The 27,493-nt window shown below is 40.0% G+C and overlaps 1 protein-coding gene across 1 annotated transcript; it reads right to left on the bottom strand.

Annotated features, from left to right (window-relative positions):
• Positions 1-2,259: 2,259 nt before the first annotated feature.
• Positions 2,260-3,300, bottom strand: LOC134472335 (speckle-type POZ protein-like; the record flags this gene model as incomplete). The annotated part of the gene is made up of 1 exon (XM_063233658.1): positions 2,260-3,300. A coding segment is annotated over exon 1 (1,041 nt), but the record flags the coding sequence as incomplete, so codon positions are not given.
• Positions 3,301-27,493: the final 24,193 nt, after the last annotated feature.

The following is a 27,493-nucleotide window of genomic DNA, read 5'->3' as shown; positions in this document are numbered from 1 at the left end:
CTTCTGTTTCTATGAAGCACTTGACAATAATTCACTGTAACACATATTTGTACTCAGAGAAGCTGAGAAGACCTGTGCTTGCCCTGAAAAATCTTCTGCCCTAATCCACTTTGCTCCATTCATTTCACTATGAGGAAATTACACTTTGTAAGTTATTTTCAATGTTTTTTGTTGTTCATTTGATGCAGTGATAGAAACTCATACTTTTTAATTTCCACATTTCATGTAAAAGATAATAATTATTTACATATTTTGAAAGAAAAAAATTAACATTTGAATGTTCTCCCTTGTAGGATGAACAGCGATTCCCAAGCAACTGGGATGACTCCTACATAATCAGCAAGTCAGGTATGGACAGCTGAGGAATCTGTGTTCTGAAAGTTTTCACACAAAAAATTAATAAAAATTTTCCTTTTTTCCTCCTTTAAAGCTTTTCCTGTTTTATTCTCTTTAATGAGGAGGAGAGAATGGACGTGAAATAAAACTTGAGGGTTATAATACCAAAACACATATTCCCACAACATCTAAGAACCATAGTTCTTTTCAAGAAATATGCACACAGAGTGAATTATTTTGTCTCATTTTCAACAATCTCAGTCGGCTTGAGGTGAGAAAGGGACACTTCTAGGAGTAAGGACACAAGAATAGGACATATGTATGCCAAATATCTGCAAAAGTCAGGCAGTAAACTGAGCCAAAGAAGCACTTGCCTGGCAATAACCAGGTTGTGAGTTGTGAGTTCAAGCCATGATAAAGACTGAGAGAGATAGAGATAGATAGACAGACATACAGACAGACAGATAGACATATATATATATATATATATATATATATATATATAGAGAGAGAGAGAGAGAGAGAGAGGGAGAGAGAGAGAGAGAGAGAAAGAGAGAGAGACAAAACTCTTAGTGATTTTACTGCATAGTTGTTATACAGGTTGTTATCCCATATTGACATTCATGAAGATTTGCACAACCAGCACATAAAGGGTTACCAGCTGTAAGCCCTGATTAAACAAATGTTTTGAAATCTGTACCTGTTCAAGACAAGGGGATCCATTTCTTTATATATTTTTAGAAGCTCTGAGCCATTACAGATTCTAGGTGATTCCAGAGTAACACCACTAATGATTTTTACAAAAGCCCAAACTTTGAGATGAAACCCACTACGTTTTCATTTTTAATTTTAATTCTATTCTTCATAATACCATAGAAACATGTATTCTATTCTTATGAATATTAAATGTTCACAGTGAGAAAGCTCTTTTTGAGATTTATAGTGTGAATTTGCCAACAGCCATTTCTCAGTGCAGTTGTAAGTAATAAATTTTGCTTCCTCAACATGAATTCCTCTGAAATACATAAAACACTTCTACTTTTAATTCTCTTTCATGCCATTTTCGTAAATCTGAGCATTTTCCTCTCTTTTTTCTCCAGGACCATGATTGGACTGCTCGCTCAGAGGCCTAGATTTTGCGGGAATGTGCTGTAGTGCTTGTGCTGCCTGTCTGTGTCACTGGGACAGGACAACATGAGCAAAGACTTGCATTGTGTGATTGTCCTTTGGCTTCAGCAGCCTGAGTTCTGGGTCATTTATTTCTGCCATCTACTATGTTAATTAGTGACATTGTACATCCACTGTGTTCATCCCGTGGATGGGCCTGAAATCATCAGCACACTGAAATTTTTCTTAGCTTCTGAATCTAACATACAGAAAAAGGATGAGGAGCCAAACAACTGTACAAAGTAAGATTCAGGTTTATTTACAGAGAAAAGTGAGGGACAGCAAAAAGCCCGTGTTAAAGTGGGGTGCCCAGGGATGCATGATGGTGCAGAAAGCCAGGAAGGAGTCTTGCATTTACAGAGTGAAGTTCATGGTCCCTGCCTCTAAGGGTAGCCCCACCCCAGGTCTGCCTTCAACATTGACAGGAGTTTTGGTTTCCGTTTGGCATTGACACTGTAAAAACCCACTTTGCTCAATATTATAAAACACAAATTTGAAAATGCATGATACACGACTTCTAAATTCTCAGTATCGCATTTCCTTTTTCTGACCTTAAGACGGTGGTCCCTTCTCTCCCCTAGAGAGGCACAATTTAATATTTCCACATAGAAGAGTGAAGTTTCCACGGATTGCCCTAGCATATTATGGTTCAGGGGCAGCAAATGTGGCCAGGGTTTTGGGAAGATAAATGGAGATAGATGTGGGATCTCAGGACAGTCTCACACGCTTGCATGGGGGTACCATGAATGCACACTGCATGGAAACCAGAGAGTGATAGGCTTCGGCCACCAAGTGAGGGTGGGACACCACCATGGCCTTCCACTCAGAGGTCTCCAGGATGTCAGAAACATGAAAATTGATGAAATCCAGTGTCCGGGTTTTCAACTGATGTGCACTGTGGAGGTCAGCCAAGATGAGGATTTCCACAGCATTCTCCACAGAGAGGTTGCTGCACAGGTGGTTCTCACACATGAGCTTCAGGCGCTCCAGAACAAACCTGCTTGCAGCCTCCAGCAGTTCAGTTGCCATGATCCCTAGGTTTGGTGCCTTTCCAGTGTACATAAAGTATATCATTTCCTTAAAAACTTCAGGATCCATGTCACTGATTTCAACACGATTCTTTTTGCTTCCTTGCTTTTCATGTTCCAACAACGCCATGAAAACTGGAGAGCGAGCTGCTAAGATGGCTTTGTGAGCCTGGAATTCCTGGCCAGCCACACACAAGCAACAGTCTGTGAGCTGGGATCGCTCCCACAGTCCTCCTAGATCCTCTGCCAAGCAGCCCTCAGGAACCTTAACCAGCTTCCTAATATTCTGGCTGGAATGATTGGTGGGATCTTGTGCTACTTTCACTTCACAGAAGAAGGAAAGCTTGTCATTGGAGAGAAGCCCATTGTTTGGATCCAAAAGAAACTCTCTAAGGATGAAATGTTTGAATCCCCAGTCCTTTCCTCGCACAAATGTATAAGCTTGTGGACTTGAGAGCACCTTGGTTTTCTCTCCTTTGGCATTCAGAATGGAAAAGGTGAATTTTGCATGAGCTACCCTCCTTGGACAGCAGATCATTCCCAGGTATAAGCACACATAATCTTTGCTTTGTTCATCAAGACCATTTGGGTAGAGTCGTAAGCACCATTTCACTTGATCATTTCCTTCAGCTGAAAAGATTGAACTTTGAATGCAGTCATCTATTTCCTTTAGGCAAAATCTAATGTTATCAATGGTCCACAAAAAGGACACGTTCACTACTTTGATGTCTGTGGTGTACCTGCTGTCCACTGTGGGCCCCTGTGACATTTCTGCTGGGCCTGCGGTACTGGAAACCATTAACATCAGCAGAGTGAAAGTGCAGCAAGCTTGTCAAGTCACACGAATCAAATTTCTTCTTCACCAGATGGCACAAATTTCACTGCAGTCAGCAGTTCCAAGACAGGCAGGGCAGTATGGCAATCACAAGTAGAGAGCCTAGTTTATAGATTAAAAGAAATACTTATTTAGAAATAAGCTGACTGAGATTTCCTAGTATATAAGTCAATTCTGAAAAGTTTCTTGATCACTCAAAGAAATAGCTCACCAAAATGCACAGACCTTAAAATACGAAGCCTTGTTGAGTCCCGTCTGAGTTCCTTTCAGGAGGCTAATTCATCTGGGCTGGAAGCAAGGATATGAATTCCAAGTTTCAAGCAGGGAACCACCTCATCATGGAAACAGAAAGGATTCTTCCTTCTTGGTGTCCCTTTTATAACTCTTAGGACAGGATCCACCCTATGGTGGTTCTTCCCACCCTATTCTAATCCAATTGCCCTAGGTGTGTCTCACTCAAAATGTGAGAGTCAGTCAATTTTCATCCTACCTGTCTTTTCTATATGTTTATGAAAACAGTCTGTTTGACTAGCCCAGAATTTCTTTTGTCTCATTCATATGGGGGAGTTCTCTGGTGTATCTTCTTCCTGCCATTTCCAGAAGATGAGAGGCTAGGGTGGAGGATAGTAACTCCAGCATGCCACTGTTCTCAGTAGGCCCTCTGTGTTTATTCCTTTCTGGTGGTAAGGAGCAAAGCAGGACAGATCGGTCAATAAGGCACCTTTTCCCTTGGGATCACATGTGGGTGAAAGCCAGTTGCAGGGAAGTAATGTGAAGGGAGCAGATTCAAGGCTCCATGAGAAATAGGTGTGCTGGGAGTGAAGAGGTGGTTCTTCTGGGTAATCTGATACAGTGTCGGGAGCAAGGGACATGGATTTGGGACAGGCACAAACAGTGAATATTGGCAGAATGTCTCTAAACCTAAAGTCTAGTGTGGGACAACTGTAAATGCTACTTTCTCAGAGCTTTTAGATCTCCTACTAACCTAGTTCACTCCTTGGACCCAATGTTTGGAAACAGCAATATTACTGAGTTCCACTGGCATTTCCTGGGACATGGGTCATGCTGGGAGTGCCAGGAGTCCAGGCAAACCCTCTCCCCACCATGAGCAGCTGTGAGTCTGCCAGCCTGCAGGCTGAGAAACAAACATCACATCTTCTCCCCCTATCCCATTAGCATGTCGGAGCCAGTAATCTGGACGTCCCTTGAGAGGTTGACCCTAGGCAATGTAGTAAGGAGGGGATTTCCTTCTATCATCTCTTTGAAGCCCAATACTTTTATCCATGTTTTGGTTTGTTCTATAAAATATGGTCTTTTTTTTTAAAGCTGGTTGTGTTTAACTGAGTTTCCACATACATGAAAGTATGCATAGGCATTTTGAAGCAAACAACCGATTCTAGCACAGCCATTAGTGACTTCCTTTTTGTCTGATTTTAAAGACCTAAAACTCCTTTCTCAGACTGTTTGGATTAATTTTATACTAGGTTTCTCAGTATGAATTCTGTGTTTCAAGACATGGACAACTATTTGGAAGAAAAAAATAGACAACATGATAGATAGGGAAGATTTCAGATTATCTAGTTTTGAAATTTATATCTCTTACATTGCGTTCTTATGTCCAATTTTGCTCTGTTTTGTTGTGTTTAATTTTATCTCCTTTCACAAAAATAACAATGCTGATTTGCAGGGTGTGGGCGAACACATCATTAATCCCAGCACTCTCAAAGCTGAGGCAGGAATATCATTGCAGTTTCAAGGACATGTGGGATTAAATACTAACTTGAATTAAAAACCAAAAGAATGAAAGGACAGAGGGAATGAGGGATGGAAGGAAGCAAGGAACGAAAGAAGGAAGCAAGAAAGGAAGGAAGAAAGGAAGGAAGGAAGGAAGAAAACAAGGAAGGAAGGAAGGAAGGAAGGTAGACAGTAAGAAGGGCTACCACTTCAGGGATAGATATCACTGGCTTTCTTCCAAAGCTTCTCTTTTTTCTGTTTTACATACTCAGAGTGTGATCCAGTTTTCCTCCAGCCTCACAAGTGTTACATACCCTCATGTACTTGGGGACCTTATTGGAAGGAGCACAACAGTCGTCATCCCTAACAGATATTTTTTTTTCTCTTTTTCATTTTTATTGTTACCAGGGATAGAACTCAGGACTACAGCTTGCCAGGAAATTGCTTATGCTACTGAGAGAAATCCCCAGCCCATCCCTAACAGATTTTGATACCCTATTTTTATTTGAATGTCTGCAAACTTGTCTATTACACATGGGCAGGTAGAATTCTTTTAATCAGTGCTAACTGGAGAAATAATTGCCTCAATTATTGGTAGGTTAAATTCCTCTTATGTACCAGGAAAGCTTTCTGTCATGATGTCTACAAAGTGCTTTTAATGTCATTTGTTGTCTCTCCTCGTCACTAAGTGCCAGCCTGTACTCAGTATGTGAAGTCCTTTCCTCAAACTGGCCTAAAGTGCTCTGAATTTTTAAAATGGATTTTTTTCTCTTGCATATCGGCTTGAATCTATTTAATGGGTTCATTTATTTCTTAGGTTGTGCTTCAACAGTTCTTGTAAGCTCACCTTTTTTTTGGGGCTGTGTCTGAACTAACATCACTAAGAAGGTTGTGTATTTTGGTAATCTCTGTAGTTAGTTGTGGTTACTTGAGAGATTACTTCTGTTTTAATATATTCCACAGCCTCATTCAATTGCCTTGTTGCCACATTGAAGTAACCTACTATTGGGTTTATTGGGTTTCCAAATTTTGCAACCTCATTTCCCCCCAGGTTTGCTTTATTGGCCTGGGTGCCAGAGGATTAGTCTGATTTGTGTGTTCTCATGTCTTTTCTGTTTCAGTTGAATTCTTGGAGTGATACTTGCTAGTTTCCTAACAGTATGAACTGAATTCGGGAAGATAAAACAGAATGCAAACAATCATAAACAATATATGAATTCATGATATGTCCAATCTGTCCTCAAGGGTTAAGATTCAAAATATATTTCAGAGGAAGAAGAGTAATGGCCAAAGGGAAAGAGATTACAATACAACGGAGATGGTAGATGGATCCCACCTACTGGGGGAAACTAATGCAGAAGACTAAATGAGATTTGAAAGAGAAAAACTGAAATCCAAACAAAAGCATACCCACAGGGAAGTTAGGAATCACAGTCACCCGCAGAAATTAAGAACAAAATAAAGGAGAAATTAAAAGCAGATGAATAAAACAAGAAAATACCAAGCCAAAAAGAAAAATGAATGAAAAAAAAATCGTTCTCTTCCAGGATTCTCTCTGGATTCATTATTAGATGCCCTATGGATACAGTGTTCTGAGTTCCGCCATTCTTTCCCTTCAAACCAGGCACTGCCTTATGATGGAGTAGTAGACAGCATTAGCCAGCCTGCCTCAAGAGGAGGCTCATTTGAATAAGCTCATTCCAATCAATTTCCATGTGTCTGCACCCAACTAGGGTCTTCTAAAGGAAGCCAGCAGCTGTTCTGGTTAAGGTTCATCTGGCTTCACTTCAACATGGCTCCCGCCAAACATTCCCTCCCGCTGAATGACAAAATCCTTCTCCATTCTGTGCCAGACAGTAAAGACCTCGATGTCTGCTGCTTACCTACACTGCTGAGCCTCTCAGCATTGTCCACTGGCCTCACTAGCTATCACTGTTTCCAGGAACAAGAGTCCCCAGGTCCAAACATCTCCCCTCACTAGTGTTGATGATTTCCTGATTCTGCAATAACTAGCATAACCAAAATAGGTTCAATGCCCCTATCAGTGCAATACCCAACAATCATCATTGCTGTGCTCTCTTAGTTAATTTTAGGTTCTGAATTTTATACAAAATATGTGCACTAGTTGTAATTCAGTTGTGTAGATTTTGATACTTCTACATTAAGAAGATACTTTCTTGTACAAAATGACAAGAAAAATAGAAATCATGGGTAATTTGTAATAAATTTTCTTCTCTATAGCTACTTTTACAAATATGAGCATAACACTCACTATTAGAGATACACACACACACACACACACGCACACAAACACACACACAAAATGTAGTAAAGCTAATGAAATGCAAGCTCTTGAATTTCCTTTTAAATAGGGTAAAATTTTTCCAAAATTAACCCTTCTTAGAATATTGTATAAGTTTCTTCCTTGGATACACTGTGGAATTCCATTTGCATGGAAAATGTCATCAGCCTTGTAGGAACATTTTGTACTTTTTTTCATGAATTCTCTTTGTGTAGCAATGCCTTTTAAACCAGGCTAATGAAAGGTGGGAAAATGCTGCTTTTGTTTCTAATCCAGCCCTAGAGCTATGTTAGAACTGAAGGGGCAAAAATTTTTCCACATTCTTGTGTACAGATACAAGAGTATTGCCTGGCATATACCTTGTGATACATAGTAAGTTGCGGTTTATTGAGATTACAAGATGACAGTAGGATGAATTACAAGTGCAAAATGGAAAGTAAAGAGGAATAGAAACTTTAAAGATTCAGGGTTACAGTACCTAAGAATTTAGACCGAGATGTCTTCCACAGAGGTGTGATAAGGCTTATCCATGTGCCTGCTTTCAAGTTCAGGTACATTTGGCTCCTGTTGCTTCCCATTTTGGTTAGAAAACTCTAAATCTGTTCCATGTTTTCCTAGGGTTGTTGATTTTCTGAGTGAGAGATCACTACATGCTAACTATACACATAAATAATCAGTCATATTGTGATTAGACTTGAATGAAGGAAACGAAATGGTTCATGCAAGTTTACTATTTGTCACTAGTCTCCTACCACTTTCATCATCCGGGACTCCTGGATAGATACTTTATTTATTAGTGTGTTGTTTGCACATAAGAGTTGGAAGTGTCACAAGATGCCTTCACTAGTAGCTCGAGAATGTGTGACACACAACTTTGGATGATACAGGTAAATTGGTGCCTCCGGGGACTTTGGCAGGCCTTTCAGTGCTTGCCAAATGCAGTTGGTGATTTCCTTGCTTCAGAATGCCTGTAAAGTTATGGCAAATTCTTGTTCATCTTCTGTCATATATTTTTCTTAGAATTAAGCAGTCAAACAAGTGGTTTCTTCAAAAAAGTCTTCTGCTAGTAATGTTGGATTAGCATTAACCCCCATCGAATCCCAACATCGCAGAGGGATGATTGTTTTCTGGAAACGGGAGCACTTCAGCCTTCAAGATTTCACAACTGTGACACCAACTGAGGGAATGAACAGGCATTCTCAGTCCTAACTCCTAATGCTTAACAGCTGGCATGTCATTCTCACAAGAGTGTTAATATAGCGCCATATCTCACTGGTTGCCCTTCAGCCACTTAAGCTGCAATTCTTGCCTGGTTCCTCTGTAGAATTGCAAGGAAAACATTCTTTTGGTCAATTTGTACATTCAATATAACTTCTGTTTCTATGAAGCACTTGACAATAAGTCACTGTAACACATATTTGTACTCAGAGAAGCTGAGAAGACCTGTGCTTGCCCTGAAAAATCCTCTGCCCTAATCCACTTTGCTCCATTCATTTCACTATGAGGAAATTACACTTTGTAAGTTATTTTCAATGTTTTTTGTTGTTCATTTGATGCAGTGATAGAAACTCATACTTTTTAATTTCCACATTTCATGTAAAAGATAATAATTATTTACATATTTTGAAAGAAAAAAATTAACATTTGAATGTTCTCCCTTGTAGGATGAACAGCGATTCCCAAGCAACTGGGATGACTCCTACATAATCAGCAAGTCAGGTATGGACAGCTGAGGAATCTGTGTTCTGAAAGTTTTCACACAAAAAATTAATAAAAATTTTCCTTTTTTCCTCCTTTAAAGCTTTTCCTGTTTTATTCTCTTTAATGAGGAGGAGAGAATGGACGTGAAATAAAACTTGAGGGTGATAATACCAAAACACATATTCCCACAACATCTAAGAACCATAGTTCTTTTCAAGAAATATGCACACAAAGTGAATTATTTTGTCTCATTTTCAACAATCTCAGTCGGCTTGAGGTGAGAAAGGGACACTTCTAGGAGTAAGGACACAAGAATAGGACATATGTATGCCAAATATCTGCAAAAGTCAGGCAGTAAACTGAGCCAAAGAAGCACTTGCCTGGCAATAACCAGGGTGTGAGTTGTGAGTTCAAGCCATGATAAAGACTGAGAGAGATAGAGATAGATAGACAGACATACAGACAGACAGATAGACATATATATATATATATATATATATATATATATATATAGAGAGAGAGAGAGAGAGAGAGAGGGAGAGAGAGAGAGAGAGAGAAAGAGAGAGAGACAAAACTCTTAGTGATTTTACTGCATAGTTGTTATACAGGTTGTTATCCCATATTGACATTCATGAAGATTTACACAACCAGCACATAAAGGGTTACCAGCTGTAAGCCCTGATTAAACAAATGTTTTGAAATCTGTACCTGTTCAAGACAAGGGGATCCATTTCTTTATATATTTTTAGAAGCTCTGAGCCATTACAGATTCTAGGTGATTCCAGAGTAACACCACTAATGATTTTTACAAAAGCCCAAACTTTGAGATGAAACCCACTACGTTTTCATTTTTAATTTTAATTCTATTCTTCATAATACCATAGAAACATGTATTCTATTCTTATGAATATTAAATGTTCACAGTGAGAAAGCTCTTTTTGAGATTTATAGTGTGAATTTGCCAACAGCCATTTCTCAGTGCAGTTGTAAGTAATAAATTTTGCTTCCTCAACATGAATTCCTCTGAAATACATAAAACACTTCTACTTTTAATTCTCTTTCATGCCATTTTCGTAAATCTGAGCATTTTCCTCTCTTTTTTCTCCAGGACCATGATTGGACTGCTCGCTCAGAGGCCTAGATTTTGCGGGAATGTGCTGTAGTGCTTGTGCTGCCTGTCTGTGTCACTGGGACAGGACAACATGAGCAAAGACTTGCATTGTGTGATTGTCCTTTGGCTTCAGCAGCCTGAGTTCTGGGTCATTTATTTCTGCCATCTACTATGTTAATTAGTGACATTGTACATCCACTGTGTTCATCCCGTGGATGGGCCTGAAATCATCAGCACACTGAAATTTTTCTTAGCTTCTGAATCTAACATACAGAAAAAGGATGAGGAGCCAAACAACTGTACAAAGTACGATTCAGGTTTATTTACAGAGAAAAGTGAGGGACAGCAAAAAGCCCGTGTTACAAGTGGGGTGCCCAGGGATGCATGATGGTGCAGAAAGCCAGGAAGGAGTCTTGCATTTACAGAGTGAAGTTCATGGTCCCTGCCTCTAAGGGTAGTCCCACCCCAGGTCTGCCTTCAACATTGACAGGAGTTTTGGTTTCCGTTTGGCATCGACACTGTAAAAACCCACTTTGCTCAATATTATAAAACACAGATTTGAAAATGCATGATACACGACTTCTAAATTCTCAGTATCGCATTTCCTTTTTCTGACCTTAAGACGGTGGTCCCTTCTCTCCCCTAGAGAGGCACAATTTAATATTTCCACATAGAAGAGTGAAGTTTCCACGGATTGCCCTAGCATATTATGGTTCAGGGGCAGCAAATGTGGCCAGGGTTTTGGGAAGATAAATGGAGATAGATGTGGGATCTCAGGACAGTCTCACACGCTTGCATGGGGGTACCATGAATGCACACTGCATGGAAACCAGAGAGTGATAGGCTTCGGCCACCAAGTGAGGGTGGGACACCACCATGGCCTTCCACTCAGAGGTCTCCAGGATGTCAGAAACATGAAAATTGATGAAATCCAGTGTCCGGGTTTTCAACTGATGTGCACTGTGGAGGTCAGCCAAGATGAGGATTTCCACGGCATTCTCCACAGAGAGGTTGCTGCACAGGTGGTTCTCACACATGAGCTTCAGGCGCTCCAGACCAAACCTGCTTGCAGCCTCCAGCAGTTCAGTTGCCATGATCCCTAGGTTTGGTGCCTTTCCAGTGTACATAAAGTATATCATTTCCTTAAAAACTTCAGGATCCATGTCACTGATTTCAACACGATTCTTTTTGCTTCCTTGCTTTTCATGTTCCAACAACGCCATGAAAACTGGAGAGCGAGCTGCTAAGATGGCTTTGTGAGCCTGGAATTCCTGGCCAGCCACACACAAGCAACAGTCTGAGAGCTGGGATCGCTCCCACAGTCCTCCTAGATCCTCTGCCAAGCAGCCCTCAGGAACCTTAACCAGCTTCCTAATATTCTGGCTGGAATGATTGGTGGGATCTTGTGCTACTTTCACTTCACAGAAGAAGGAAAGCTTGTCATTGGAGAGAAGCCCATTGTTTGGATCCAAAAGAAACTCTCTAAGGATGAAATGTTTGAATCCCCAGTCCTTTCCTCGCACAAATGTATAAGCTTGTGGACTTGAGAGCACCTTGGTTTTCTCTCCTTTGGCATTCAGAATGGAAAAGGTGAATTTTGCATGAGCTACCCTCCTTGGACAGCAGATCATTCCCAGGTATAAGCACACATAATCTTTGCTTTGTTCATCAAGACCATTTGGGTAGAGTCGTAAGCACCATTTCACTTGATCATTTCCTTCAGCTGAAAAGATTGAACTTTGAATGCAGTCATCTATTTCCTTTAGGCAAAATCTAATGTTATCAATGGTCCACAAAAAGGACACGTTCACTACTTTGATGTCTGTGGTGTACCTGCTGTCCACTGTGGGCCCCTGTGACATTTCTGCTGGGCCTGCGGTACTGGAAACCATTAACATCAGCAGAGTGAAAGTGCAGCAAGCTTGTCAAGTCACACGAATCAAATTTCTTCTTCACCAGATGGCACAAATTTCACTGCAGTCAGCAGTTCCAATACAGGCAGGGCAGTATGGCAATCACAAGTAGAGAGCCTAGTTTATAGATTAAAAGAAATACTTATTTAGAAATAAGCTGACTGAGATTTCCTAGTATATAAGTCAATTCTGAAAAGTTTCTTGATCACTCAAAGAAATAGCTCACCAAAATGCACAGACCTTAAAATACGAAGCCTTGTTGAGTCCCGTCTGAGTTCCTTTCAGGAGGCTAATTCATCTGGGCTGGAAGCAAGGATATGAATTCCAAGTTTCAAGCAGGGAACCACCTCATCATGGAAACAGAAAGGATTCTTCCTTCTTGGTGTCCCTTTTATAACTCTTAGGACAGGATCCACCCTATGGTGGTTCTTCCCACCCTATTCTAATCCAATTGCCCTAGGTGTGTCTCACTCAAAATGTGAGAGTCAGTCAATTTTCATCCTACCTGTCTTTTCTATATGTTTATGAAAACAGTCTGTTTGACTAGCCCAGAATTTCTTTTGTCTCATTCATATGGGGGAGTTCTCTGGTGTATCGTCTTCCTGCCATTTCCAGAAGATGAGAGGCTAGGGTGGAGGATAGTAACTCCAGCATGCCACTGTTCTCAGTAGGCCCTCTGTGTTTATTCCTTTCTGGTGGTAAGGAGCAAAGCAGGACAGATCGGTCAATAAGGCACCTTTTCCCTTGGGATCACATGTGGGTGAAAGCCAGTTGCAGGGAAGTAATGTGAAGGGAGCAGATTCAAGGCTCCATGAGAAATAGGTGTGCTGGGAGTGAAGAGGTGGTTCTTCTGGGTAATCTGATACAGTGTCGGGAGCAAGGGACATGGATTTGGGACAGGCACAAACAGTGAATATTGGCAGAATGTCTCTAAACCTAAAGTCTAGTGTGGGACAACTGTAAATGCTACTTCCTCAGAGCTTTTAGATCTCCTACTAACCTAGTTCACTCCTTGGACCCAATGTTTGGAAACAGCAATATTACTGAGTTCCACTGGCATTTCCTGGGACATGGGTCATGCTGGGAGTGCCAGGAGTCCAGGCAAACCCTCTCCCCACCATGAGCAGCTGTGAGTCTGCCAGCCTGCAGGCTGAGAAACAAACATCACATCTTCTCCCCCTATCCCATTAGCATGTCGGAGCCAGTAATCTGGACGTCCCTTGAGAGGTTGACCCTAGGCAATGTAGTAAGGAGGGGATTTCCTTCTATCATCTCTTTGAAGCCCAATACTTTTATCCATGTTTTGGTTTGTTCTATAAAATATGGTCTTTTTTTTTAAAGCTGGTTGTGTTTAACTGAGTTTCCACATACATGAAAGTATGCATAGGCATTTTGAAGCAAACAACCGATTCTAGCACAGCCATTAGTGACTTCCTTTTTGTCTGATTTTAAAGACCTAAAACTCCTTTCTCAGACTGTTTGGATTAATTTTATACTAGGTTTCTCAGTATGAATTCTGTGTTTCAAGACATGGACAACTATTTGGAAGAAAAAAATAGACAACATGATAGATAGGGAAGATTTCAGATTATCTAGTTTTGAAATTTATATCTCTTACATTGCGTTATTATGTCCAATTTTGCTCTGTTTTGTTGTGTTTAATTTTATCTCCTTTCACAAAAATAACAATGCTGATTTGCAGGGTGTGGGCGAACACATCATTAATCCCAGCACTCTCAAAGCTGAGGCAGGAATATCATTGCAGTTTCAAGGACATGTGGGATTAAATACTAACTTGAATTAAAAACCAAAAGAATGAAAGGACAGAGGGAATGAGGGATGGAAGGAAGCAAGGAACGAAAGAAGGAAGCAAGAAAGGAAGGAAGAAAGGAAGGAAGGAAGGAAGAAAACAAGGAAGGAAGGAAGGAAGGAAGGTAGACAGTAAGAAGGGCTACCACTTCAGGGATAGATATCACTGGCTTTCTTCCAAAGCTTCTCTTTTTTCTGTTTTACATACTCAGAGTGTGATCCAGTTTTCCTCCAGCCTCACAAGTGTTACATACCCTCATGTACTTGGGGACCTTATTGGAAGGAGCACAACAGTCGTCATCCCTAACAGATATTTTTTTTTCTCTATTTCATTTTTATTGTTACCAGGGATAGAACTCAGGACTACAGCTTGCCAGGAAATTGCTTATGCTACTGAGAGAAATCCCCAGCCCATCGCTAACAGATTTTGATACTCTATTTTTATTTGAATGTCTGCAAACTTGTCTATTACACATGGGCAGGTAGAATTCTTTTAATCAGTGCTAACTGGAGAAATAATTGCCTCAATTATTGGTAGGTTAAATTCCTCTTCTGTACCAGGAAAGCTTTCTGTCATGATGTCTACAAAGTGCTTTTAATGTCATTTGTTGTCTCTCCTCGTCACTAAGTGCCAGCCTGTACTCAGTATGTGAAGTCCTTTCCTCAAACTGGCCTAAAGTGCTCTGAATTTTTAAAATGGATTTTTTTCTCTTGCATATCGGCTTGAATCTATTTAATGGGTTCATTTATTTCTTAGGTTGTGCTTCAACAGTTCTTGTAAGCTCGCCTTTTTTTTGGGGCTGTGTCTGAACTAACATCACTAAGAAGGTTGTGTATTTTGGTAATCTCTGTAGTTAGTTGTGGTTACTTGAGAGATTACTTCTGTTTTAATATATTCCACAGCCTCATTCAATTGCCTTGTTGCCACATTGAAGTAACCTACTATTGGGTTTATTGGGTTTTCAAATTTTGCAACCTCATTTCCCCCCAGGTTTGCTTTATTGGCCTGGGTGCCAGAGGATTAGTCTGATTTGTGTGTTCTCATGTCTTTTCTGTTTCAGTTGAATTCTTGGAGTGATACTTGCTAGTTTCCTAACAGTATGAACTGAATTCGGGAAGATAAAACAGAATGCAAACAATCATAAACAATATATGAATTCATGATATGTCCAATCTGTCCTCAAGGGTTAAGATTCAAAATATATTTCAGAGGAAGAAGAGTAATGGCCAAAGGGAAAGAGATTACAATACAACGGAGATGGTAGATGGATCCCACCTACTGGGGGAAACTAATGCAGAAGACTAAATGAGATTTGAAAGAGAAAAATTGAAATCCAAACAAAAGCATACCCACAGGGAAGTTAGGAATCACAGTCACCCGCAGAAATTAAGAACAAAATAAAGGAGAAATTAAAAGCAGATGAATAAAACAAGAAAATACCAAGCCAAAAAGAAAAATGAATGAAAAAAAAAATCGTTCTCTTCCAGGATTCTCTCTGGATTCATTATTAGATGCCCTATGGATACAGTGTTCTGAGTTCCGCCATTCTTTCCCTTCAAACCAGGCACTGCCTTATGATGGAGTAGTAGACAGCATTAGCCAGCCTGCCTCAAGAGGAGGCTCATTTGAATAAGCTCATTCCAATCAATTTCCATGTGTCTGCACCCAACTAGGGTCTTCTAAAGGAAGCCAGCAGCTGTTCTGGTTAAGGTTCATCTGGCTTCACTTCAACATTGCTCCCGCCAAACATTCCCTCCCGCTGAATGACAAAATCCTTCTCCATTCTGTGCCAGACAGTAAAGACCTCGATGTCTGCTGCTTACCTACACTGCTGAGCCTCTCAGCATTGTCCACTGGCCTCACTAGCTGTCACTGTTACCAGGAACAAGAGTCCCCAGGTCCAAACATCTCCCCTCACTAGTGTTGATGATTTCCTGATTCTGCAATAACTAGCATAACCAACATAGGTTCAATGCCCCTATCAGTGCAATACCCAACAATCATCATTGCTGTGCTCTCTTAGTTAATTTTAGGTTCTGAATTTTATACAAAATATGTGCACTAATTGTAATTCAGTTGTGTAGATTTTGATACTTCTACATTAAGAAGATACTTTCTTGTACAAAATGACAAGAAAAATAGAAATCATGGGTAATTTGTAATAAATTTTCTTCTCTATAGCTACTTTTACAAATATGAGCATAACACTCACTATTAGAGATACACACACACACACACACACACGCACACAAACACACACACAAAATGTAGTAAAGCTAATGAAATGCTAGCTCTTGAATTTCCTTTTAAATAGGGTAAAATTTTTCCTAAATTAACCCTTCTTAGAATATTGTATAAGTTTCTTCCTTGGATACACTGTGGAATTCCATTTGCATGGAAAATGTCATCAGCCTTGTAGGAACATTTTGTACTTTTTTTCATGAATTCTCTTTGTGTAGCAATGCCTTTTAAACCAGGCTAATGAAAGGTGGGAAAATGCTGCTTTTGTTTCTAATCCAGCCCTAGAGCTATGTTAGAACTGAAGGGGCAAAAATTTTTCCACATTCTTGTGTACAGATACAAGAGTATTGCCTGGCATATACCTTGTGATACATAGTAAGTTGCGGTTTATTGAGATTACAAGATGACAGTAGGATGAATTACAAGTGCAAAATGGAAAGTAAAGAGGAATAGAAACTTTAAAGATTCAGGGTTACAGTACCTAAGAATTTAGACCGAGATGTCTTCCACAGAGGTGTGATAAGGCTTATCCATGTGCCTGCTTTCAAGGTCAGGTACATTTGGCTCCTGTTGCTTCCCATTTTGGTTAGAAAACTCTAAATCTGTTCCATGTTTTCCTAGGGTTGTTGATTTTCTGAGTGAGAGATCACTACATGCTAACTATACACATAAATAATCAGTCATATTGTGATTAGACTTGAATGAAGGAAACGAAATGGTTCATGCAAGTTTACTATTTGTCACTAGTCTCCTACCACTTTCATCATCCGGGACTCCTGGATAGATACTTTATTTATTAGTGTGTTGTTTGCACATAAGAGTTGGAAGTGTCACAAGATGCCTTCACTAGTAGCTCGAGAATGTGTGACACACAACTTTGGATGATACAGGTAAATTGGTGCCTCCGGGGACTTTGGCAGGCCTTTCAGTGCTTGCCAAATGCAGTTGGTGATTTCCTTGCTTCAGAATGCCTGTAAAGTTATGGCAAATTCTTGTTCATCTTCTGTCATATATTTTTCTTAGAATTAAGCAGTCAAACAAGTGGTTTCTTCAAAAAAGTCTTCTGCTAGTAATGTTGGATTAGCATTAACCCCCATCGAATCCCAACATCGCAGAGGGATGATTGTTTTCTGGAAACGGGAGCACTTCAGCCTTCAAGAGTTCACAACTGTGACACCAACTGAGGGAATGAACAGGCATTCTCAGTCCTAACTCCTAATGCTTAACAGCTGGCATGTCATTCTCACAAGAGTGTTAATATAGCGCCATATCTCACTGGTTGCCCTTCAGCCACTTAAGCTGCAATTCTTGCCTGGTTCCTCTGTAGAATTGCAAGGAAAACATTCTTTTGGTCAATTTGTACATTCAATATAACTTCTGTTTCTATGAAGCACTTGACAATAAGTCACTGTAACACATATTTGTACTCAGAGAAGCTGAGAAGACCTGTGCTTGCCCTGAAAAATCTTCTGCCCTAATCCACTTTGCTCCATTCATTTCACTATGAGGAAATTACACTTTGTAAGTTATTTTCAATGTTTTTTGTTGTTCATTTGATGCAGTGATAGAAACTCATACTTTTTAATTTCCACATTTCATGTAAAAGATAATAATTATTTACATATTTTGAAAGAAAAAAATTAACATTTGAATGTTCTCCCTTGTAGGATGAACAGCGATTCCCAAGCAACTGGGATGACTCCTACATAATCAGCAAGTCAGGTATGGACAGCTGAGGAATCTGTGTTCTGAAAGTTTTCACACAAAAAATTAATAAAAATTTTCCTTTTTTCCTCCTTTAAAGCTTTTCCTGTTTTATTCTCTTTAATGAGGAGGAGAGAATGGACGTGAAATAAAACTTGAGGGTTATAATACCAAAACACATATTCCCACAACATCTAAGAACCATAGTTCTTTTCAAGAAATATGCACACAGAGTGAATTATTTTGTCTCATTTTCAACAATCTCAGTCGGCTTGAGGTGAGAAAGGGACACTTCTAGGAGTAAGGACACAAGAATAGGACATATGTATGCCAAATATCTGCAAAAGTCAGGCAGTAAACTGAGCCAAAGAAGCACTTGCCTGGCAATAACCAGGTTGTGAGTTGTGAGTTCAAGCCATGATAAAGACTGAGAGAGATAGAGATAGATAGACAGACATACAGACAGACAGATAGACATATATATATATATATATATATATATATATATATAGAGAGAGAGAGAGAGAGAGAGAGAGAGAGAGGGAGAGAGAGAGAGAGAGAGAAAGAGAGAGAGACAAAACTCTTAGTGATTTTACTGCATAGTTGTTATACAGGTTGTTATCCCATATTGACATTCATGAAGATTTGCACAACCAGCACATAAAGGGTTACCAGCTGTAAGCCCTGATTAAACAAATGTTTTGAAATCTGTACCTGTTCAAGACAAGGGGATCCATTTCTTTATATATTTTTAGAAGCTCTGAGCCATTACAGATTCTAGGTGATTCCAGAGTAACACCACTAATGATTTTTACAAAAGCCCAAACTTTGAGATGAAACCCACTACGTTTTCATTTTTAATTTTAATTCTATTCTTCATAATACCATAGAAACATGTATTCTATTCTTATGAATATTAAATGTTCACAGTGAGAAAGCTCTTTTTGAGATTTATAGTGTGAATTTGCCAACAGCCATTTCTCAGTGCAGTTGTAAGTAATAAATTTTGCTTCCTCAACATGAATTCCTCTGAAATACATAAAACACTTCTACTTTTAATTCTCTTTCATGCCATTTTCGTAAATCTGAGCATTTTCCTCTCTTTTTTCTCCAGGACCATGATTGGACTGCTCGCTCAGAGGCCTAGATTTTGCGGGAATGTGCTGTAGTGCTTGTGCTGCCTGTCTGTGTCACTGGGACAGGACAACATGAGCAAAGACTTGCATTGTGTGATTGTCCTTTGGCTTCAGCAGCCTGAGTTCTGGGTCATTTATTTCTGCCATCTACTATGTTAATTAGTGACATTGTACATCCACTGTGTTCATCCCGTGGATGGGCCTGAAATCATCAGCACACTAAAATTTTTCTTAGCTTCTGAATCTAACATACAGAAAAAGGATGAGGAGCCAAACAACTGTACAAAGTACGATTCAGGTTTATTTACAGAGAAAAGTGAGGGACAGCAAAAAGCCCGTGTTACAAGTGGGGTGCCCAGGGATGCATGATGGTGCAGAAAGCCAGGAAGGAGTCTTGCATTTACAGAGTGAAGTTCATGGTCCCTGCCTCTAAGGGTAGTCCCACCCCAGGTCTGCCTTCAACATTGACAGGAGTTTTGGTTTCCGTTTGGCATCCACACTGTAAAAACCCACTTTGCTCAATATTATAAAACACAGATTTGAAAATGCATGATACACGACTTCTAAATTCTCAGTATCGCATTTCCTTTTTCTGACCTTAAGACGGTGGTCCCTTCTCTCCCCTAGAGAGGCACAATTTAATATTTCCACATAGAAGAGTGAAGTTTCCACGGATTGCCCTAGCATATTATGGTTCAGGGGCAGCAAATGTGGCCAGGGTTTTGGGAAGATAAATGGAGATAGATGTGGGATCTCAGGACAGTCTCACACGCTTGCATGGGGGTACCATGAATGCACACTGCATGGAAACCAGAGAGTGATAGGCTTCGGCCACCAAGTGAGGGTGGGACACCACCATGGCCTTCCACTCAGAGGTCTCCAGGATGTCAGAAACATGAAAATTGATGAAATCCAGTGTCCGGGTTTTCAACTGAGGTGCACTGTGGAGGTCAGCCAAGATGAGGATTTCCACGGCATTCTCCACAGAGAGGTTGCTGCACAGGTGGTTCTCACACATGAGCTTCAGGCGCTCCAGACCAAACCTGCTTGCAGCCTCCAGCAGTTCAGTTGCCATGATCCCTAGGTTTGGTGCCTTTCCAGTGTACATAAAGTATATCATTTCCTTAAAAACTTCAGGATCCATGTCACTGATTTCAACACGATTCTTTTTGCTTCCTTGCTTTTCATGTTCCAACAACGCCATGAAAACTGGAGAGCGAGCTGCTAAGATGGCTTTGTGAGCCTGGAATTCCTGGCCAGCCACACACAAGCAACAGTCTGTGAGCTGGGATCGCTCCCACAGTCCTCCTAGATCCTCTGCCAAGCAGCCCTCCGGAACCTTAACCAGCTTCCTAATATTCTGGCTGGAATGATTGGTGGGATCTTGTGCTACTTTCACTTCACAGAAGAAGGAAAGCTTGTCATTGGAGAGAAGCCCATTGTTTGGATCCAAAAGAAACTCTCTAAGGATGAAATGTTTGAATCCCCAGTCCTTTCCTCGCACAAATGTATAAGCTTGTGGGCTTGAGAGCACCTTGATTTTCTCTCCTTTGGCATTCAGAATGGAAAAGGTGAATTTTGCATGAGCTACCCTCCTTGGACAGCAGATCATTCCCAGGTATAAGCACACATAATCTTTGCTTTGTTCATCAAGACCATTTGGGTAGAGTCGTAAGCACCATTTCACTTGATCATTTCCTTCAGCTGAAAAGATTGAACTTTGAATGCAGTCATCTATTTCCTTTAGGCAAAATCTAATGTTATCAATGGTCCACAAAAAGGACACGTTCACTACTTTGATGTCTGTGGTGTACCTGCTGTCCACTGTGGGCCCCTGTGACATTTCTGCTGGGCCTGCGGTACTGGAAACCATTAACATCAGCAGAGTGAAAGTGCAGCAAGCTTGTCAAGTCACACGAATCAAATTTCTTCTTCACCAGATGGCACAAATTTCACTGCAGTCAGCAGTTCCAAGACAGGCAGGGCAGTATGGCAATCACAAGTAGAGAGCCTAGTTTATAGATTAAAAGAAATACTTATTTAGAAATAAGCTGACTGAGATTTCCTAGTATATAAGTCAATTCTGAAAAGTTTCTTGATCACTTAAAGAAATAGCTCACCAAAATGCACAGACCTTAAAATACGAAGCCTTGTTGAGTCCCGTCTGAGTTCCTTTCAGGAGGCTAATTCATCTGGGCTGGAAGCAAGGATATGAATTCCAAGTTTCAAGCAGGGAACCACCTCATCATGGAAACAGAAAGGATTCTTCCTTCTTGGTGTCCCTTTTATAACTCTTAGGACAGGATCCACCCTATGGTGGTTCTTCCCACCCTATTCTAATCCAATTGCCCTAGGTGTGTCTCACTCAAAATGTGAGAGTCAGTCAATTTTCATCCTACCTGTCTTTTCTATATGTTTATGAAAACAGTCTGTTTGACTAGCCCAGAATTTCTTTTGTCTCATTCATATGGGGGAGTTCTCTGGTCTATCGTCTTCCTGCCATTTCCAGAAGATGAGAGGCTAGGGTGGAGGATAGTAACTCCAGCATGCCACTGTTCTCAGTAGGCCCTCTGTGTTTATTCCTTTCTGGTGGTAAGGAGCAAAGCAGGACAGATCGGTCAATAAGGCACCTTTTCCCTTGGGATCACATGTGGGTGAAAGCCAGTTGCAGGGAAGTAATGTGAAGGGAGCAGATTCAAGGCTCCATGAGAAATAGGTGTGCTGGGAGTGAAGAGGTGGTTCTTCTGGGTAATCTGATACAGTGTCGGGAGCAAGGGACATGGATTTGGGACAGGCACAAACAGTGAATATTGGCAGAATGTCTCTAAACCTAAAGTCTAGTGTGGGACAACTGTAAATGCTACTTCCTCAGAGCTTTTAGATCTCCTACTAACCTAGTTCACTCCTTGGACCCAATGTTTGGAAACAGTAATATTACTGAGTTCCACTGGCATTTCCTGGGACATGGGTCATGCTGGGAGTGCCAGGAGTCCAGGCAAACCCTCTCCCCACCATGAGCAGCTGTGAGTCTGCCAGCCTGCAGGCTGAGAAACAAACATCACATCTTCTCCCCATATCCCATTAGCATGTCGGAGCCAGTAATCTGGACGTCCCTTGAGAGGTTGACCCTAGGCAATGTAGTAAGGAGGGGATTTCCTTCTATCATCTCTTTGAAGCCCAATACTTTTATCCATGTTTTGGTTTGTTCTATAAAATATGGTCTTTTTTTTAAAAGCTGGTTGTGTTTAACTGAGTTTCCACATACATGAAAGTATGCACAGGTATTGTGAAGCAAACCAGAGATTCTAGCACAGCCATTAGTGACTTCCTTTTTGTCTGATTTTAAAGACCTAAAACTCCTTTCTCAGACTGTTTGGATTAATTTTATACTAGGTTTCTCAGTATGAATTCTGTGTTTCAAGACATGGACAACTATTTGGAAGAAAAAAATAGACAACATGATAGATAGGGAAGATTTCAGATTATCTAGTTTTGAAATTTATATCTCTTACATTGCGTTATTATGTCCAATTTTGCTCTGTTTTGTTGTGTTTAATTTTATCTCCTTTCACAAAAAATAACAATGCTGATTTGCAGGGTGTGGGCGAACACATCATTAATCCCAGCACTCTCAAAGCTGAGGCAGGAATATCATTGCAGTTTCAAGGACATGTGGGATTAAATACTAACTTGAATTAAAAACCAAAAGAATGAAAGGACAGAGGGAATGAGGGATGGAAGGAAGCAAGGAACGAAAGAAGGAAGCAAGAAAGGAAGGAAGAAAGGAAGGAAGGAAGGAAGAAAACAACGAAGGAAGGAAGGAAGGAAGGTAGGTAGACAGTAAGAAGGGCTACCACTTCAGGGATAGATATCACTGGCTTTCTTCCAAAGCTTCTCTTTTTTCTGTTTTACATACTCAGAGTGTGATCCAGTTTTCCTCCAGCCTCACAAGTGTTACATACCCTCATGTACTTGGGGACCTTATTGGAAGGAGCACAACAGTCGTCATCCCTAACAGATATTTTTTTTTCTCTTTTTCATTTTTATTGTTACCAGGGATAGAACTCAGGACTACAGCTTGCCAGGAAATTGCTTATGCTACTGAGAGAAATCCCCAGCCCATCCCTAACAGATTTTGATACTCTATTTTTATTTGAATGTCTGCAAACTTGTCTATTACACATGGGCAGGTAGAATTCTTTTAATCAGTGCTAACTGGAGAAATAATTGCCTCAATTATTGGTAGGTTAAATTCCTCTTCTGTACCAGGAAAGCTTTCTGTCATGATGTCTACAAAGTGCTTTTAATGTCATTTGTTGTCTCTCCTCGTCACTAAGTGCCAGCCTGTACTCAGTATGTGAAGTCCTTTCCTCAAACTGGCCTAAAGTGCTCTGAATTTTTAAAATGGATTTTTTTCTCTTGCATATCGGCTTGAATCTATTTAATGGGTTCATTTATTTCTTAGGTTGTGCTGCAACAGTTCTTGTAAGCTCGCCTTTTCTTTTGGGCTGTGTCTGAACTAACATCACTAAGAAGGTTGTGTATTTTGGTAATCTCTGTAGTTAGTTGTGGTTACTTGAGAGATTACTTCTGTTTTAATATATTCCACAGCCTCATTCAATTGCCTTGTTGCCACATTGAAGTAACCTACTATTGGGTTTATTGGGTTTTCAAATTTTGCAACCTCATTTCCCCCCAGGTTTGCTTTATTGGCCTGGGTGCCAGAGGATTAGTCTGATTTGTGTGTTCTCATGTCTTTTCTGTTTCAGTTGAATTCTTGGAGTGATACTTGCTAGTTTCCTAACAGTATGAACTGAATTCGGGAAGATAAAACAGAATGCAAACAATCATAAACAATATATGGATTCATGATATGTCCAATCTGTCCTCAAGGGTTAAGATTCAAAATATATTTCAGAGGAAGAAGAGTAATGGCCAAAGGGAAAGAGATTACAATACAACGGAGATGGTAGATGGATCCCACCTACTGGGGGAAACTAATGCAGAAGACTAAATGAGATTTGAAAGAGAAAAATTGAAATCCAAACAAAAGCATACCCACAGGGAAGTTAGGAATCACAGTCACCCGCAGAAATTAAGAACAAAATAAAGGAGAAATTAAAAGCAGATGAATAAAACAAGAAAATACCAAACCAAAAAGAAAAATGAATGAAAAAAATCGTTCTCTTCCAGGATTCTCTCTGGATTCATTATTAGATGCCCTATGGATACAGTGTTCTGAGTTCCACCATTCTTTCCCATCAAACCAGGCACTGCCTTATGATGGAGTAGTAGACAGCATTAGCCAGCCTGCCTCAAGAGGAGGCTCATTTGAATAAGCTCATTCCAATCAATTTCCATGTGTCTGCACCCAACTAGGGTCTTCTAAAGGAAGCCAGCAGCTGTTCTGGTTAAGGTTCATCTGGCTTCACTTCAACATTGCTCCCGCCAAACATTCCCTCCCGCTGAATGACAAAATCCTTCTCCATTCTGTGCCAGACAGTAAAGACCTCGATGTCTGCCGCTTACCTACACTGCTGAGCCTCTCAGCATTGTCCACTGGCCTCACTAGCTATCACTGTTACCAGGAACAAGAGTCCCCAGGTCCAAACATCTCCCCTCACTAGTGTTGATGATTTCCTGATTCTGCAATAACTAGCATAACCAAAATAGGTTCAATACCCCTATCAGTGCAATACCCAACAATCATCATTGCTGTGCTCTCTTAGTTAATTTTAGGTTCTGAATTTTATACAAAATATGTGCACTAGTTGTAATTCAGTTGTGTAGATTTTGATACTTCTACATTAAGAAGATACTTTCTTGTACAAAATGACAAGAAAAATAGAAATCATGGGTAATTTGTAATAAATTTTCTTCTCTATAGCTACTTTTACAAATATGAGCATAACACTCACTATTAGAGATACACACACACACACACACACGCACACAAACACACACACAAAATGTAGTAAAGCTAATGAAATGCAAGCTCTTGAATTTCCTTTTAAATAGGGTAAAATTTTTCCAAAATTAACCCTTCTTAGAATATTGTATAAGTTTCTTCCTTGGATACACTGTGGAATTCCATTTGCATGGAAAATGTCATCAGCCTTGTAGGAACATTTTGTACATTTTTTCATGAATTCTCTTTGTGTAGCAATGCCTTTTAAACCAGGCTAATGAAAGGTGGGAAAATGCTGCTTTTGTTTCTAATCCAGCCCTAGAGCTATGTTAGAACTGAAGGGGCAAAAATTTTTCCACATTCTTGTGTACAGATACAAGAGTATTGCCTGGCATATACCTTGTGATACATAGTAAGTTGCGGTTTATTGAGATTACAAGATGACAGTAGGATGAATTACAAGTGCAAAATGGAAAGTAAAGAGGAATAGAAACTTTAAAGATTCAGGGTTACAGTACCTAAGAATTTAGACCGAGATGTCTTCCACAGAGGTGTGATAAGGCTTATCCATGTGCCTGCTTTCAAGGTCAGGTACATTTGGCTCCTGTTGCTTCCCATTTTGGTTAGAAAACTCTAAATCTGTTCCATGTTTTCCTAGGGTTGTTGATTTTCTGAGTGAGAGATCACTACATGCTAACTATACACATAAATAATCAGTCATATTGTGATTAGACTTGAATGAAGGAAACGAAATGGTTCATGCAAGTTTACTATTTGTCACTAGTCTCCTACCACTTTCATCATCCGGGACTCCTGGATAGATACTTTATTTATTAGTGTGTTGTTTGCACATAAGAGTTGGAAGTGTCACAAGATGCCTTCACTAGTAGCTCGAGAATGTGTGACACACAACTTTGGATGATACAGGTAAATTGGTGCCTCCGGGGACTTTGGCAGGCCTTTCAGTGCTTGCCAAATGCAGTTGGTGATTTCCTTGCTTCAGAATGCCTGTAAAGTTATGGCAAATTCTTGTTCATCTTCTGTCATATATTTTTCTTAGAATTAAGCAGTCAAACAAGTGGTTTCTTCAAAAAAGTCTTCTGCTAGTAATGTTGGATTAGCATTAACCCCCATCGAATCCCAACATCGCAGAGGGATGATTGTTTTCTGGAAACGGGAGCACTTCAGCCTTCAAGAGTTCACAACTGTGACACCAACTGAGGGAATGAACAGGCATTCTCAGTCCTAACTCCTAATGCTTAACAGCTGGCATGTCATTCTCACAAGAGTGTTAATATAGCGCCATATCTCACTGGTTGCCCTTCAGCCACTTAAGCTGCAATTCTTGCCTGGTTCCTCTGTAGAATTGCAAGGAAAACATTCTTTTGGTCAATTTGTACATTCAATATAACTTCTGTTTCTATGAAGCACTTGACAATAAGTCACTGTAACACATATTTGTACTCAGAGAAGCTGAGAAGACCTGTGCTTGCCCTGAAAAATCTTCTGCCCTAATCCACTTTGCTCCATTCATTTCACTATGAGGAAATTACACTTTGTAAGTTATTTTCAATGTTTTTTGTTGTTCATTTGATGCAGTGATAGAAACTCATACTTTTTAATTTCCACATTTCATGTAAAAGATAATAATTATTTACATATTTTGAAAGAAAAAAATTAACATTTGAATGTTCTCCCTTGTAGGATGAACAGCGATTCCCAAGCAACTGGGATGACTCCTACATAATCAGCAAGTCAGGTATGGACAGCTGAGGAATCTGTGTTCTGAAAGTTTTCACACAAAAAATTAATAAAAATTTTCCTTTTTTCCTCCTTTAAAGCTTTTCCTGTTTTATTCTCTTTAATGAGGAGGAGAGAATGGACGTGAAATAAAACTTGAGGGTTATAATACCAAAACACATATTCCCACAACATCTAAGAACCATAGTTCTTTTCAAGAAATATGCACACAGAGTGAATTATTTTGTCTCATTTTCAACAATCTCAGTCGGCTTGAGGTGAGAAAGGGACACTTCTAGGAGTAAGGACACAAGAATAGGACATATGTATGCCAAATATCTGCAAAAGTCAGGCAGTAAACTGAGCCAAAGAAGCACTTGCCTGGCAATAACCAGGTTGTGAGTTGTGAGTTCAAGCCATGATAAAGACTGAGAGAGATAGAGATAGATAGACAGACATACAGACAGACAGATAGACATATATATATATATATATATATATATATATATATATAGAGAGAGAGAGAGAGAGAGAGAGAGAGAGAGGGAGAGAGAGAGAGAGAGAGAAAGAGAGAGAGACAAAACTCTTAGTGATTTTACTGCATAGTTGTTATACAGGTTGTTATCCCATATTGACATTCATGAAGATTTGCACAACCAGCACATAAAGGGTTACCAGCTGTAAGCCCTGATTAAACAAATGTTTTGAAATCTGTACCTGTTCAAGACAAGGGGATCCATTTCTTTATATATTTTTAGAAGCTCTGAGCCATTACAGATTCTAGGTGATTCCAGAGTAACACCACTAATGATTTTTACAAAAGCCCA

The sequence above is a fragment of the Cavia porcellus genome, unplaced genomic scaffold, assembly GCF_034190915.1.
Source record: "Cavia porcellus strain 051 isolate PalLab524CR breed Dunkin Hartley unplaced genomic scaffold, mCavPor4.1 scaffold_23, whole genome shotgun sequence".
NCBI classification, from domain to species: domain Eukaryota; kingdom Metazoa; phylum Chordata; class Mammalia; order Rodentia; family Caviidae; genus Cavia; species Cavia porcellus.
The sequence above is the reverse complement of the archived record's forward strand: the minus strand, read 5'-3'. Positions and strand labels throughout refer to the sequence as shown.